The following is a 16,512-nucleotide window of genomic DNA, read 5'->3' on the forward strand; positions in this document are numbered from 1 at the left end:
TCAGAATTGGTGAATCGATTTTTTCAACACAGCCCTAACATACACTATACAAAGATAGCAACATGTACGTTACAAGTCTGTATGACAAACATTCGCTGCGTTACAGATCATTTTCTGTCACGTTTCAGAATGAACTTCACATTTAGAGAGACGGCAGAACGCACATCATGTTTATTTTCTTTATTTTCCGAAAAACACAACATTTTGTTTTTTATTATGAGCCTACACAAATAAAAGAAGACATTTAACAGTTTTGAATGATGTGTAACACTTATATGTAAGATCAAAATCAACAGAGTATTTTGAGTCTGTTTTGCACTGATAAGAAAAAAAGCGAGCAGATCACACCGACGTGATTGCCGACCCCAGAGGGTTAAAAAAGAAAATGCTATTTTTCATGAAACTGTATGGTCCCTTTAAAAAGAGTGTGTACCTATGTTTAGTATGTCAGACTTTTGTTTAGAGTTGAGTATTTTTCATTTTATTTGTAAGTGCAATGTGTGTGTAGTGAGTCTGTGCTCTGTGGTAATATCGCTGATTAGTTCAGGCAGATCAAAAGAAGGAATAACTGAGCGAGGCAGGTCATCAGACAACTTTGTGTGGTATTTTTGATCTTTTGTGATTGTCTAATGAGATTCGCTATGGGTGCTTCCCTGCATGTAATGGCTGCTTCTTTTATGAAGAAAAGAAATGGACACACTTTATTGCATTGAAAAGAGGAAATAATTACTACCACTTGAAGTTCTCTGTACTACTTAGAACATTAGGGGTGGAAGATCTAACTTCATCCTGACTTCATTTGTGCTCTCATTTTCGAACAATCAAAGGGGGCTTGAAGCTCTGGCCCTGATAATGCTGACCCAGCACAACATACAGACAACTGCAGGCTGGAGAGAGTTCTGCAGTCACAACATATCAGGTTGAGATCTGACATGTAATCTCTCTAAATGCTAAATGGCAGCAGAAAGCCATCAATAATTAGTGGTGAGCTTTTGATAAACAACTAATATAAGAATGAGACTTCATCTTCAAAGCTCTGCTCTCAAGGGTTTTTTATTTTTTACATGCTTTACCAAGTCCATTTCGTAAAGATGCAGGCAGCTGTTCACTTTTTATCCCCCAAGGAATCACCTTGACATATTGGAAGGCAGTAGGTGTGATCTGCGTCTGTTCATACAGACTCTTAAGTGGTGTCTTTTGAATCGTAATGTTTTTATCCCCTCCTCACCGTTTGTCCATAGAGAAGTCGCCCAGGCCATTTAAAAGATACGTTGTAGCTTTTCAATGAAACACAGTGGGGACAGTCTGCAACAGATTGTGTTAAGCCTCAGAAAACCCCTGTCACAGGCATGATGCTTTGGTGTTGCTAAGGTATTCTAAGCATTGTTTGAAATCTATCTATCTATCTATCTATCTATCTATCTATCTATCTATCTATCTATCTATCTATCTATCTATCTATCTATCTATCTATCATGTCTGTCTGTTCTATCAATCAATCAGTCAATTATTTTCTGGTATATTATTAAATATTGTGACAGTCATATTTTCCATGTGTTGGTGGTAGTCAAACTCCAGCTCTGACCGCATTGTGGGGAAAATTCAGGAAATGTCCTCTTACAACACGTGTCTGAATGCAAAGCTGAAGAGACGGAGGTGAACGAACAGCACTGAAACGAAAAGCTCAGAAATTGATGACGTAGACGCATACTCTCCTCCAGCCACGGCAGCCAATCGCAACTCCGAATTAACGCATACCTCACTTATTGTAACGTTGGTTCAACTTACTTTTTAAACTGGAAGAACGAAATAGCGCAGAAAAATAAAAAAAATAACCACTTTTTCCATATAATAATAAACAATAAAAGTGCTATTGTTATTTTCATTGATGTTCAACCTGTACATATCTGTTAACATCTCAAAAAAATGTGTTTTAGGGTTTCATGACCCTTTTAAAAGCTTATTTATGTGTGAATAATGTATATTTTAAATCTTGGCAGCATGTTTATGTGTCCATGCATTTGGCAGGTAGAAATTGAACTGGCTTCACTTTTTGTCTGCTATCTCGTCCCGCTGACCTCTAGTTCAAAAATGCGACTGTAATTCTTGGTGGGATTCATCCTGGGCTCTATTACACACAGTAATCGGTGTTTCCTGTATTCAAGCAGCGTGGCGGTGAAGCCCAAGTGCGTTTGTGGCTATTCTGCAGGACGAGCTCAAAGGTGCTTGCAAGAGCACTGAGGCAGATTGAAAAGGAGTCGGAGCTTCAATCAAACCGAAGGCCTTGGAGAAATCTATCCCTCCACCAAGGTCTCATTTATGCACAAGTGATGGATTTAACCGCAGTCTGGGAGGAGAGAGAGAGACAGAAAGAGAAAAAGAGAAGAAATCACATGCCCAAACCCTCATGTTTTGTTGTAACACCTGCAAGCCGTGCTTGTAAAATCAAATTTGCTACTTTGTAATTTAGTGGCTAATGTCGTGTCATATGAACAAGTTTGATTTAAATCATTTCATGTTAGCACCAGAAAAAGAGATATGCAAATGGACTGACCTGAGCCTGTCATACGGTCTGGCAAAACGGCCTCTGACAGATTAGACATTAACATTTAAAATGATCGAGGAGAAATCGCTCTTCACACTGGTCTCCTTTAGCTGAGACAATTACACAGTAGATTTCACAACGTGAGCACTGATCTCAGTGTGGCCGCTGCATAGTAATTTCATTTCCAATGAAACGATATTGATCTATTTGTCATTTCTGAAGAGCTCAAAACAGCCACAATCAAATACGTGAAAAGCATGGCAAGAGAGTGATGGAACAGACAAAACGCTTGCTGAGTTGCGATGCATATTGGTGTGTGGGCATGTGTGAGTCTGATTGTATGTACGCATATTTGCACATATGTGTTTTGTTAAAGGACCATAGAGTGGGAAAAGAGAGAGAAATGGAGACAGAGAGAGCAAACTTTGATCCGGATGATTGCATGTCGCAAACATCTGTCACACAAAAGGATTTGTTTGATTGGTTGGTCTTATATATCTCAGTCTGCTGTCAGACACAGTAAATTTATACTCAGTCACATTGGTGATCTGGTAATCTGAAGCCTTGCCTGCCAGTGGGACAGTCGTATCTCATTCGCTTCTGCCCTCGACAAGAAATTCCCAGCCGAATAATAATTTTTCATGTGGCTTGGTCATAATAGGTTCTAAACTACTAATATTTGTCTTTACAGTTAATGCTTTTGAGGCCATTTCACATGACTCGTGACAGGGCTTCAATGCACCTCTCATTTTCATACATTCAAGCTTCATTCACCACTTTGACCTCCATATGAAAAGTACTGCAGACAGCGTCACTGAAGGATGTTTTGTGAGGTTTCAAAGGCCTATAAGTCTTTTTAAACTTTCTTTCAAAAACTAGGCTTTGTCAAAGCAACATTCAATGTTTGTCTTGACAAACTTTGCTTTTATTGTTAAAAATGAGTTATATTTCTTTACATTTTGTTTTGCTTTAATTCTACTTCGTAATATTCCATTTCAAATCACAGTTCAGGAAATTAAAAGGCATTCTCAATTAAATTCTGAGTGGTGCGCAACTCCATGTATTGATACGTCACGCAAATTACCTTGTCATCCCGGACTGCGGTTCAAACGGTCAGTGGCAAACAAGGTCATAGTTAATGCTGTCTGATCTCTGAGAGTCATGCTACAATGCCCTGCATGCTAGGCAGTGGTAATGTTGTTGCTTGATGCTCCATGGAGTTCAGTGCACATGAGTCATGTGAAAGAGCCTTCAGTCTAGATCCTGCAATTTGTGAGATTATCAGCAGGAAAATAATGGGAGTCATTACTGAGTGTAAGCATACACTGTTAATTGTGGCTATGAAGAGGCAGGCTTTTGACATGGCTTTCATTTGCACTCTTTTGTTCGAGACAAATTATTGCATTGATAATACATCTTCATTCCACAGAGATGTGTGATCAGCCGTGAGAAAAACACTCAGCCAGGCACTGAACAGACAAACAGCGTTTGTAGGATGGGTGGGTTTTTTAAGGCTGTGTTTAGTAAGCAAGTGAGAGGTGATTCATGACGATTGTGTGCGTGTTTGTTGGTGTGAAATTACCCAGAACACATTTAATGGGGACAACAGGCTCGCTCGGATTAGAACCACCAGGCAGCTGAGTGCATGTGCAGTACATCTCTCTTTCTATTTTTCTTTCTCTCGCCCTGCTTTCTCTCTATCTCTGGACCTCTTTCTTGTTCATCAAGCTCTTTGTGGATGGGATTAACCTTACACGGTTTGGAGCCTTACACTGTCATTAACACCAATTCACAGAAAGCTGTCTGATTTTCCAACTGAGCCCAGCCATCAAAATCCCTAGCCCCGTTCCAAGTATCCTGGGTGTCCTAATCAGTTTAGGATTAATAGAAACATCTTTAGTAATTAATGATTTTTGTCAAGGTGACAGCTATATCGGTTTTTCTAATGTGAGTCAAACCTTAACATGCTCTCAGTGGCATGAACTAACTTTTTCAGTGGTTTGCAATGACTGGGGAAAAACTAGGGATGCACGATATAGGATTTTGGTCGATATTCGATATGCCGATATTTTCAGACTAATTTTGCCCGATGCCGATACCGATACCGATATATTTGTGTGTTTTTTTTAAGTGCAAAAAAAGCTTATTAAAGCTTCTATTAAAGTTCTCAGTCAAGAGCAGTGAGTGATTTCCTCTTTGTGTTTTGTTGTTTTATTAACATTAACGAGATAGTTCTCCCCAAAATTTAAATTGTCATCATTTACTCTCTCAAGTTTCTTTCTTCTGTTGAAATTATAAAAGTTATTTGGAAGAATGTGGCTAACCAAACAGTTGCTGTACTTCAGTGACTTCCATAGTATATTTAAGCACAAGAAAGAAATGAATACAGGTTTGGAACAACATTAGAGTGAGTAAATAATGACAGAATTTTTATTTCTGGGTGCAGTATCTCTTTAAGGACAAGCGGCAGCATATTATACTGTCTCTTTAAGAACTGCACGCGAGGGACGCGACGCGTCTAATATACACGCATTTGACAAGCAGATTTTCTCTGTTTGCTTTCACTTTAGACATAACCAACTTTGTTTATTTAAACCGTGTATGTATTTGACAGTATCAGCGCAATAAGACTCGAAAGATAAGTCCAGTATGCAGACGGTGTGACAGGCTTTTAGTTCCTGTGAGCGTCGGGTGTAACGCGCTCAGAAAAGCGAATGTTAGAACAGCGCATCAGCACGTGAATGATATGTTTACCTAGCAAGACTTTGACGCACATGCAAATAATGAACTTTTGTGAATTGCGGTGTCCCGTAACCGTGAGTGTAACTACCTCTGCGTTTACATGTGATGTGATGTGAATGTACGTCGCGTTGTACAGTATGTTGAGATGAAGGCGCCAGAATTGAACTGATAGAATGCACGATACTATGATTTTTCTTCAAAAGCAGATCGTGGAGACATTTTAATCGTCCACGTTAAAAAACCGTGTGAGGCGCACACCCCTAGTTGGAAGTTTAAGTTGCTGGCGCTCATGCTTCGTTCGCGTCACGTGCGCATAGGAAACGCGCCACCCTATCGGCAAGGCTCATCGGCAGAAATATTCATATCGGCCGATGCCGATGATGGTCATTTTAAGCTTTTATCGGCCGATACCGATGTTGTCCCGATATCATCGTGCATCCCTAGGAAAAACACTTAATTAATCTTTATAAGGCATTACTGTGTGGCCTATTTCCTCACATCAGCCTCTAGTTGTGCTGCTGCAAAACTACAGATTACTGTCCTGTGGACAAAATAAATTCATAAATAATAATAATAATAAATAACACAAGCGAACCGTGTGTGTGTGACAAAAATTCTGATTGTGGCCCTTTAGTATAATGTCTCTGGAGATGCTGTAATATACTTAGGCTGATTCAGCGACAGATGCCAAAAGCTTGGTCAGTTTTCACTTTCACTTTCACATGTGGTCATGTAAACGCGTTTCCTTTATCCAAATAAAGTCATAAACGGCTTAAGCATAAACCGATCGACTCAGCGATCGATTTTTGCCCCTTACCCCGATTTCTTCTGGCATGTAAACATATTAACCTTCGTTCTTTGGTCTTGTTGAAGTGCACATATGATATGTGATAGGCTATATGACAGGAAAGCATCCTTACTGTGCATTTAAGCACATCCACGCAGAGCAAGCTTTGCGCTGCATCTGTAACTGCATTAGAGGATACTATATGTCTGGAATTTTCCCACTGACGTGCATACTTTTTGGTTTTTGATGCTTTATTTAACATCACAACAGACATAATAAATGGAATACTCTGTGTCAGATACACGAATGATTAGGCTGTTTTTAAATAGTACCAGGGAAATAACCTGATTTATTAATTAAGTCCTTGAAACGCGGTACTGGTGTGCATGTAAACGTGCATTGACTTGTTAAAAAAAACTGTGTGTACCGGTATATATATATATATATATATATATATATATATATATATTTTTTTTTTTTTTTTTTTTTCACACATTTATTTAATAAATTTTTTCACCACACATTTAAACTTTATGGCACAATGCTTTATTACTAAGGTGATATTAATGTTTTAATCCATTGCTATTCAGCTGCTAGAGAGTCAAAAGAGCCCATCCTAAAGTCTTTCTAGACATGACATCGATGAAAGTCGTAATTGCAAACCTCCCCTTAACAAGCTGTGCAATATGTGGTATCATTCATGTTCAAAAACCGAACATAATTTGCAGGAAAATTATGCACTAAAGCTTAATTCTTAGGGGTAGGGGTTTGTTAAAATCCTTCATCTTTAATTCCAAGTATAAGCAATAGTAGTTTTGATGCTTGCTAGTTAAATATAGAGTGCTATAGACACCAATCACAATCCTTCATAAGAGGGCTAGTGCCTAAAGCACATGCTGAGATTGAACAGCATGAACAGCTCTGCCTCTTGACTGGATGGTCTAGTGAGAGGCATGTGGACTCCAATGGTAGGTCTGATCATTCTCCAAGCTTATATGCACAGCTGTAGAGGACTGGCTGGAGAGCATATTAATGCCACTTTGTCCAAATTAAGAGGTTCAATGGTTGTCAGGGCTTCGTTGTCTCATTGCCTTGGAGGACAAGGCAAGAGGAAAAGCCTATTAGCAGAAGCGTTCCTTTTTTCCCCTGTGTACCTTTCTGCCTCTGTGTCGCTCATTTTCTTCTTCGCAGTCCCTTTCTCCACCTATCCTTTATCACTGTGCTCTTCCCTAGTGTCCAGGCCTGTGGATTCCCGCAGAGAGACAGACATCTCCCACTTAATCAGTTGCTGTGTTTCTTGTTCAGATAAATTGGAGCTTGTTCCTCTTGAGAGGTATTTCCTGGAGGACGCCACAGCCACCCTACATTGTCACTAGGGATGGGACGATTACCGGTTTCACGATAAACCACGATAAAATGTCCTGGCGGTTAGTATTATCGTTTAAAATTTAATTATCATAAAAACCGTGTTTGATTATCGTGATTTTGAAAACTCGCGGTAAATCCTGTCCAGCCAGAATCAGTCTGACGCAGGCGCGAGCACTCAGCAGGCGCGCAGATGCAATGTTGTTTTTTTGCGCGAGAAGACATGGCGGAAGTCAGTGACAGCGCACGGGAGATTTTTCAGCCATCCAAGAGGACAAAATCGGAGGTACGGTCGTATTTTGGCTATTACAAGAGTCCCGAGGGCAATTTAATCGAGGATGGGCACCCTGTCTGCAAATCTTGCAAGAGGAAAGTCGCTGCAAAAGGGGGAAACACGTCAAATCTGCTAAGTCATCTAACGTTACGTGACAACCACCCACTGAGTTAATTTTTACCTTAATACCACAACTAACTTGGGCAAATAATTAGACAAAAAATTTATTGGAGATGAATTATTTCATTATCTCACTTGTTGCAAAGCTTCCGCGAAGAGAAAAGTTTTACAGCAAGTGGATTTGAGCCAAGACGAACGAACATATTCAAACTATTAAGGGTGACATTTAAGGGATAATGTATTGTATTCATTCATAGTAAACTTATTACAGTTTTATTTTTTTATTTTTTACCACAGAAATAATTTAAGGGACATGAAATATTGAATTGTGATTAACTTAATGTTTTTAAATCTTGCCGGTTTATAAATCCATTATACAAGTTACAGTGTCCAAATCAATCGTAAAGTAAATGTGATCACTACAACAATATTGTAGTAGTATTAATACTAAATTACTCTGATTTAATTTTCAAAACAGTCAAAACTGAGACGCAAGACATACACATTTGAATGAAACCAGAGATTGCGTCCACGGTGATCCGAGACATGGATGTGCGCTGTGTAGTGCGTTGCTATTTACAACAGTCATTATAAGTATTCCAGTAGTTTAGTCACCCTGACCCAACCAACATATTTTGTTCATTTAAAGTGTGTGTGCGTGCGTGCGCGCGTGTGTGTGTGAGTGTGTGAGAGAGAGAGAGAAAGTGATTTATTAATAATAATAATATTCAGTCATAATAACTTACACACATCCATAAGTGTTATTATCATTATTGATGATAGGGTTTAATGACGGGTTCATTAAAATCTGCACTAGGAAAACTTATACCTCTCACTCTCAGGGCTCCATGTTAATGTTAATATAATGTTTATGCTTAAAAAAGTGCATAGCTGCTAGCTTGCTAATTGTATTTTTTTGTTTGTTGATTTTCAAATGTTTTCAGGGTGAGCATCAGTTCTTTTTGAACATTTCCATCTCATTTTAACAAAACCGTGATAATATTGATAATCGTGATAACTTTGGTCACTATAATCGTGATATGAAATTTTCATACCGTCCCATCCCTAATTGTCACAGCCCCACGAGCCCCTGCTTACTGCACACCAGCATGTGGCGCAGCAGAACATACCAGTATGCTGATTAGTGTGAATGTTTGAGAGGGGGATGGTGCAGGGTGAAGGAGGGCAGTTGACATAAGGGCACCAACAGTCTTCACACAAGCCAGCAGCACACTTATTTCAATGCCTCTTTCTGAATTGTAGATCCGTGGTATATTTTTCACCTGCTAGTGGTGGCTGTGACAAAAGTGCACCTCTGGGTGTCCTTACCTCAAGGTGCAGAACAAGGTAGCCTTTATGCAAAAGAATGACTTGAGGAGAGTGTATTATTCACATTTTGTCAGTCTGACCTTCATATTTTTCACTTTTTTAATGAGCATTTTAACATGAATCCATGTCCATTTTAAGCTCTTTAGAGACTAAATTCTCTTGTTCTTTATTATCATGGATAGGTGGAACCTAAAACAGGCAATAATAAATTATGTGTTAAACAAGACTGGTTTTACTGGTTGTGCATGAGGGAACTTGACTTTAAATGGCTCTATAAAAGATCTATGAGTCTTTGGGCATTTAATGGCTGGTCCTTATATAGATTCAGCCAACAGCTGGAGAATAGATTGGACCACTGCATCCTATCCATAATAACGCTGATGTACCACCACCAAGGCCAGTGCCTTTGAAATATGAGTACTCTTCATCTCATTTGCATACACCAACCTATACCCCATTTCTGCAAACATGTGATAAATTTAATAAAAAACACTTTTATTTGGATTCTCATTTAACTGTTGTCTTCTTTATTTTCTTTATCTTGTAGGAAAACCCCTATATGTGCAACAACGAGTGTGACGCCGCCACAGATGAGCTGGCCCACCCTCCTGAGCTCATGTTTGACTTTGAGGGCCGTAACCCCACCACCTTCTGGCAGTCCACCTCCTGGAAGAAATACCCTAAACCTCTGGCGGTCAACATAACCCTGTCATGGAACAAGACCATTGAGCTGACTGATGACATTGTCATCACTTTTGAGTCAGGTCGGCCTGAGCAGATGGTTTTGGAGAAGTCTCTGGACTATGGACGGAGCTGGCAGCCCTACCAGTTCTACGCTACTGACTGCCTTGATGCTTTCACTATGGATCCCAAGACGGTGAGAGACATTACTCAGCACACATTGCTGGAGATTATCTGTACCGAGGAATATTCCAGAGGTTACGTGTGGAAGAATGACAAGACCGTACGCTTCGAAATCAAAGACCGTTTCGCACTGTTCGCCGGGCCTAAGCTGCACAATATGGCCTCGCTGTATGGACAACTGGACACCACCAAGAACCTGAGAGACTTTTTCACCATTACTGACCTGCGCGTACGTCTGCTCAGGCCTGCCACGGGCGCCACCATGGTGGATGAGAACAACCTTTCAAGATACTTCTACGCCATCTCTGACATTAAAGTACATGGCAGGTAAGACATTTGGCTTACTTGTTGTTGCAGTCGAATTTTGGTTGTAGATTGTTGCCCTTGGCTCTTTTTTTTTTTACATTTCCTAAGAATCCGTTTCTCATTTTGTAGTTCTGTGTATTGGGAGGCAGGGTAGGTGTACTTTGCTTTATATTTTAGGGGTTATGTGTTATGCATAGGCTTGATTTATAGACCAACGCTACTTTTGCGTCATCGAAGGGTAACGCCCCCTATTGGGGGAAAACAAACGGATTCCCCATAGAACAGAACTCGCTCTAGATCTGCAAAGTTTCTTGATAGCAAAAATGGCACAAACTTAAAGAAGCTACTGGATACGGGGTTAGAGAGGTGTCCCTTTGAAATGGTCGAAAACTGGATTAATGACCCCACGCAGTGGCCAAATATGGACTATTCAGACATCTACCACTATCTCGTGGAATCACCCAGTAAGTAGGCAATTTTTTTTTGTCATTAACACACTCAGTATTTATTTAGCTAAACAAAAATGCTCTTATAGTCACTCCAAAACTTCAACAAGCAAATTATGACTTGAACTGTAATAAATTGTTTATACAAATGCTAAAAAAGAACATTCAAGGATATTTCAATCATCCTACATAGTTGCATTGTTTAAATACATATTATCTGACCATGTAACTTGTAGTAGATAAATTACAATTACTACCACCACTACTATTATTACTAATCCATTAGGCTGCAACAAGGCTAGGGGGGTACGGGGGCATGATCCCCCGTAAGAAAATTTTGTGCATTATAATGTTAAATTCATCAATCTGGTGCACTTTGAGAGTTCAAAATTAAAAGCTCCAGCCCATATTCAGTGTTCAAATTAAACAAAGAAAAATTCAAACCTCTTTTAGTTAGTGTCTGTCTACATTACATTACATAATAATAGTTATAATATTAATCCCATGATAATACTCATTGTAAAACAATGCACTGAAAAATAAAGGAAACTTTCATAAGTTTTGTACTAATTTCTATACTAATAGAAAGAGTATTTTTCTGTACTTCACATTAAAGATGTGATTGGGCCAGCCCAGTGTCAATCAAGAAAACAACCAATGGGCCGCTGATCGACGCGTTTCATGCGGTGTCAGAAAAAAAGCTTTTTTTTTTACCAATGCATTACACCAGCACTAACCCAGCGCCGCCGATTAAGCAAAACAAAACGAATGGGCTATTTCTATTTTAGCCCCCGGCCGCTTTTTTGCTTTATCTATCTTTTTCGACGACAACTCACTACTCGTGCCTTTTCGCTCAGCGCTCACGGCGCCCGCGCCCGCTCGCGATATTATTGGAGGGGGGTCCCCTGTCAAAATTCTATGATGAAATCTTATGAGGGCGCCTACTCCGCTACACATACCGGTATACCCACTTTTTGCGCCACTGGCAGGCTTATGTAATTGCTCCACTCGTTGCAGTGTTAATGAAGTACAATAAAAGCGGAAAGTTCCTTACGCGGCTCTGGCGCCCCCCCTAGGGTTTAAGGCGCTTGCGCCCTTAGCATTTGCCTATACTGCCTATGCCACGGGCCGGCCCTGACAAACTAGACGATGAGGCCATGTCACTTGGATCATATTTAACTTGATTTAAGCTATTGACATAGTTTTGTTGTCGACTAGCTATACTAGTTAGAAAGACGAAGCTGCTAGCAGCTAACGTTACGTGATTAGCTCTCACTAGGCACTAGGGATGTTCACGAATATTCGAATATTCGATCTGTAACTATTATTAAAAAAATAAAACACTATTCGAATTTTACTACGTTGCTTTGCTGGCCGTAAATGCAGTAAATCCATGATAAATCCCAAGCACTAACTCGCAATTATAATTAAATGCACTGGGTGGCGCTGTGGAGTGTGCTAACAAGTTGTGTGCATTTGATCACATAATGTTGTCGTCTGCCTCGCGAAGTTTGGAATTACTTGAAAATGATCTTACTAAATGGAATTACTTTTGATCAAATTAATTAATTAATCTGAGTTATAATATCATCACCACAATGAGAAATCCCATGAAATCCAAACAGTCGAATGAGGAAAGACAGCTGACCATCACTGCAAACATTCACGACTGCAGGTAAGCGCAGCTGGACCCCGCGTGATCCGAAATGATAACTTGTCTTATAGCAAAATGATTTTGAGCCGGACATATACTTCCTTTAAGTTTCGTTGAGGGAGACAGGTTTAAGAACAGAAAACGCAAAGTGCTGTTAGAAACTTAGAACACCGTTATCTTTGTGTCTCTGAAGCGTCTGTCAGCAAAGCGCCTTTTCTCACTCGAGCATAAATTGCTGGCGGCGCCCCTGCATGTGGATATTGTTTTTCTCAATATAAACGTGAAACAATATAAACACGATTATCATATGCTGACTCGAGTGTGTGTAGGCCTACGTTCTGTACGATATCTGGCGCAATCTGCTTTATTAGGCGGGTTTTTTTCCCGTTCGCGCTGCTTGAGCATGCTTTTATTAATGCTTTTGTTTTTAATATTTTTTGTTTACACATAGGCCTACTGTTTAATGTTTTCAACTAAAAGAAAACTTTAACATATATCGTAAGCTTGTTGTGTATATTGCCTAATTGTAGCCTAAGCTTGTTCAGAAATGGTGACAAAAACGTAAAAAAAAAAAAAAAAAAACGTACAAAATAACGTCTTTTTCATTCAACTTAATTTAAATGATTTTTATGAGCCCGAATATTCGAATGCAATATTTTTGAAAAATGCCCATCCCTACTAGGCACGCTACCTTGGCTGTTAACTGATTTTACTGTTGAAATAGTGGCAGGCTAGGACTAAAGTGGACTTGGCTGGTTTCTGTTTGTGTCTAGAAAGTGCTTTAGGCCTATATGACTTTTCGACGAGCACTGCTCTGGGCTACATGTAACAACACGAACGGCAGAAGATCAAGCCTTCTAGGCTAGATAGGATAGCGTAATGTCACAACATCCAATTTGATAGCCCCATACATACATACATTGGTCCTATACTTTTGCTGTAAACTGTAAACCTTTTTACAACTTTCAAAGTCCTAGCACTTTCTAGACACAAGCAGAAACCAGCCAAGTCCACTTTAGTCCTAGCCTGCCACTATTTCAAAAGTATAGTATAGCTAGTCGACAACAAAACTATGTCAATAGCTTAAATACATTTAAAGGGGTCATATAATGGTGCATGCACTTTTACAAGTTGATTGTACTGAAATGTGTGTTGGCAGTGTCTGTACACAACCATCATATAATGATAAAAATCCATCCAGTGGTTTTGTTTTAATCTCCTTATATGTTTTCCCCTGCCTCAAATCGAGCCGTTCGACCGTGTGACGTCACACGCTCGGAAGCCCCTCCCACGATTGTTGATTGACAGGAGCGTCTCAACACAGACCCGCCCTCGCGGGTGAGATCAGCTCCATGAGAGAGCTGTCAATCATAGTCTGCGCGGACCGGCGCGGTCATTGTTGATATGCTGGAGCACTGTCTATGAGCAGAATGGCGTCTAAGCGATTGTGGTGTTCTGTTCTTGGGTGTAATAACGAACACAGCAGTCATTTTAATGTTCCTAAATCCGAACCGCTGAAGACGCAGTGGCTGTGTTTGTTTTCGAAGGGAATATTCCCCACGAGCAACGTCAATGCGTTCATGTTTGCGCGAATCATTTCTCACCAGACTGCTTTATAGACGAGGATCAGTATAAAGCTGGATTTGCTAAGCTGCTGCTCATGAAAAATGGATCGGTAGCTGCTACCAGATATTCGTGTTCCTGCTGAATCTCCAGAAGAACGGAAGTGAGTGTAACGTTTTATTAAACTTTATATTAATATATTAATCTTTGCAAATCGCTAGCTGCACGCTTCACAATGAATGCGTCTAAGGTTTACACTCAGGGTACATTACGGCATGTTTTCTATGTATGACGTTCTCAATATAATTCATAATCCCACGTTTATACTGAACAACGCGTTATGGTTATTGAGTTACAAATGGTGTACGCCAGAGCTCTGGTGTACGCATAGAACAGAGGGGCGGAGTCAGCAAAGCTCATGATCATTTAAAGTCATATGCACTGAAACGGCGTGCTGAAAACAGCTGTTTTTGACCAGGTAAAATAAGTGTTCTCTTACGAGAGTATCTCTCGTACTGCGTAATAGCTTACGCTAGGGGAAAAACTCTTTTCCGCGAGATATTGAAGCCAAAAATTATCCTTAATTTTTTATTAATGTAAAACGCTTTGCAGCAGCAAGCAGACATAGGCGAAACAGCTCGCGCGCCTATTGGTTGCTCTGCCGCAAATGCAGCAGCCTATCGAGAGAGACTCTGCGTGACGTAATGACCAATGGGGGCAATTCGCGCCCATATCGTCACGTCCCGCCAGAAGGGGCGTGGTCTCACCCTATAAATATGCTCGTTAGGCTGATACAAGCTGATTTTTACCTCTTCAGCGAAGCACACGCATCGCTGGATCCGGAGTGAGAAGCCACGCCGTCGAAGCAAGCCTTTCAGCGGGACGAGCTCTGGAGTCGCTGGCCTCGCCGCATTCAACTGCCGTACCTGCTGCGCTTTCCGGCGTTCTATATCCTTTCATACTCTGTGTGTATTTACTCTGTTGAGAGTGTTTGCTCGCTTACTTGACGCGACTCACACTTCTCTCACAAAAAGAGCTGCCTCTTTTTAAAGATGCCTTCCTGTGGCTCGTGCCGCGCCCCGCTCAGCGATGGAGACCGGCACGTCATCTGTGTTTCCTGCCTGGGTGAGGATCACGCGGCTCTCGCGCTCGCTGACGGCGGATGCCCTCATTGCGAGTTTTTGCCCATGGTGACTCTGAGGACTCGCCTGGCATCATTCTCCGAGCCTTCACCGCAGCCCGCCGTGGTGCCGCGCAGCAAGAAGCGCCGCGCCCAGCGCGCTCCCGAGCTTTCTCCAGCCCGCCAAAGCTCGCCGGTTCGCCCGCCAGCTTCGCCGGCTTCGCTCGAGTCGCTCACTGACGGACAACGGCCGCCGCCTGCCGCCGCGTCCATCCACGAGTTTGACGAACCCACCGAGGCGTGTTCTCTTCTGGCATCCGATAGTGAGGATTGGGCGAGCTCCGTGGATCTCCCCTCCGCTAGCGTTTCCCGCCAGACCACTGGTAAGAGAGCCGGTATTGAGACTGAGCTGATGCGTCTGCTCTCTCAGGCCGTGGGAAGCATCGGCCTCGATTGGGAGGCGCCCGCGCAACCGCCGCGCAACAGGCGAGCTCTGTGGACCTCCGCCTTCTGTCCGCGAGTCGTCAAGGAAACGGGCCAGCATCAAGACCGCGAGCCCCAAAAAACCGCGGCTAGCTTTCTTTACGTTATAAGAAATCTACCCCGCCCCCCATGGGCGTGCGTCACCGGCAAATGAAAAAAGAGTGTGTTTTAGTCCCCGCCGAGGCCGGACTAATCTCCATTTCCCAAACATTTCTCAGCTCCTAGTTTGAGCGGCTGAAAATGTCATTATTGCAGCAATGAGCCTGTTGTATAACACGCACACCTGCATACAAACGCCGACACACACAAAACTGTGATGACGCTCTCTTATCTGCTTGCGCTAGTGTAGTTCTCCCTGTGGCCCAGTGGCAGAACCTGAAGCTTTCACGCGAGAGACCCGTGTTCGATCCCGGCTCTCGCAGCAGATAAAAATTTAGTCTCGCCGCGGCCAGACTTCCACCGAAACTTTTCGCTCGTTCAGTTCCAGAAAATGCGACTGTTCCAGTGTATTTTGCAGTAAACAAGCTGGTACCACGGCCCGCTTGCCTGCACATAAAGGCCGTTTCCATGGCGACCCAGAAAAATCATGTAATTATTGTATTTCTGGTTTTCCGGCCACAGCCGATGGTGTTATAAGTGTAATAAAATGCTCACAGCCCAGTGTTCATTTCTACACACAAACACAGCCCGCCACGGTACAAGGCTCGCACAAATGAAATCGACGCATGTCAATTGTGCATTAAATGTAGTGAATGTGCCCACAACCCAGTGCCCACAAACACTACCACGGTTTCTGTAAAACGAAACCAACACAAGTCTTCCTAGCCTCCTAGGAAATCCACGGTGTTTCAGTCTCGCCGTGGCCAGACTTCCACTGAAATTTTCGCTCGGTCAGTTCCAGAAAATGTGACTGT

General features: G+C 41.6%; 1 protein-coding gene across 10 annotated transcripts in view; it reads left to right on the top strand.

Annotated features, from left to right (window-relative positions):
* The window catches only part of ntng1a (netrin g1a), a 140,228-nt gene that overhangs the window by 50,926 nt on the left and 72,790 nt on the right, over positions 1-16,512 (top strand). For all 10 annotated transcript variants that reach the window (XM_056249190.1, XM_056249198.1, XM_056249189.1 and 7 more), the window contains exon 3: positions 9,710-10,353. In XM_056249190.1, coding sequence (XP_056105165.1) covers positions 9,710-10,353 — 644 coding nt within the window. The remainder of the gene's footprint in view (positions 1-9,709; positions 10,354-16,512) is intronic.

Source organism: Rhinichthys klamathensis, unplaced genomic scaffold (assembly GCF_029890125.1).
Source record: "Rhinichthys klamathensis goyatoka isolate OS25496 unplaced genomic scaffold, OSU_Roscu_1.1 h1tg000059l_1, whole genome shotgun sequence".
NCBI classification, from domain to species: domain Eukaryota; kingdom Metazoa; phylum Chordata; class Actinopteri; order Cypriniformes; family Leuciscidae; genus Rhinichthys; species Rhinichthys klamathensis.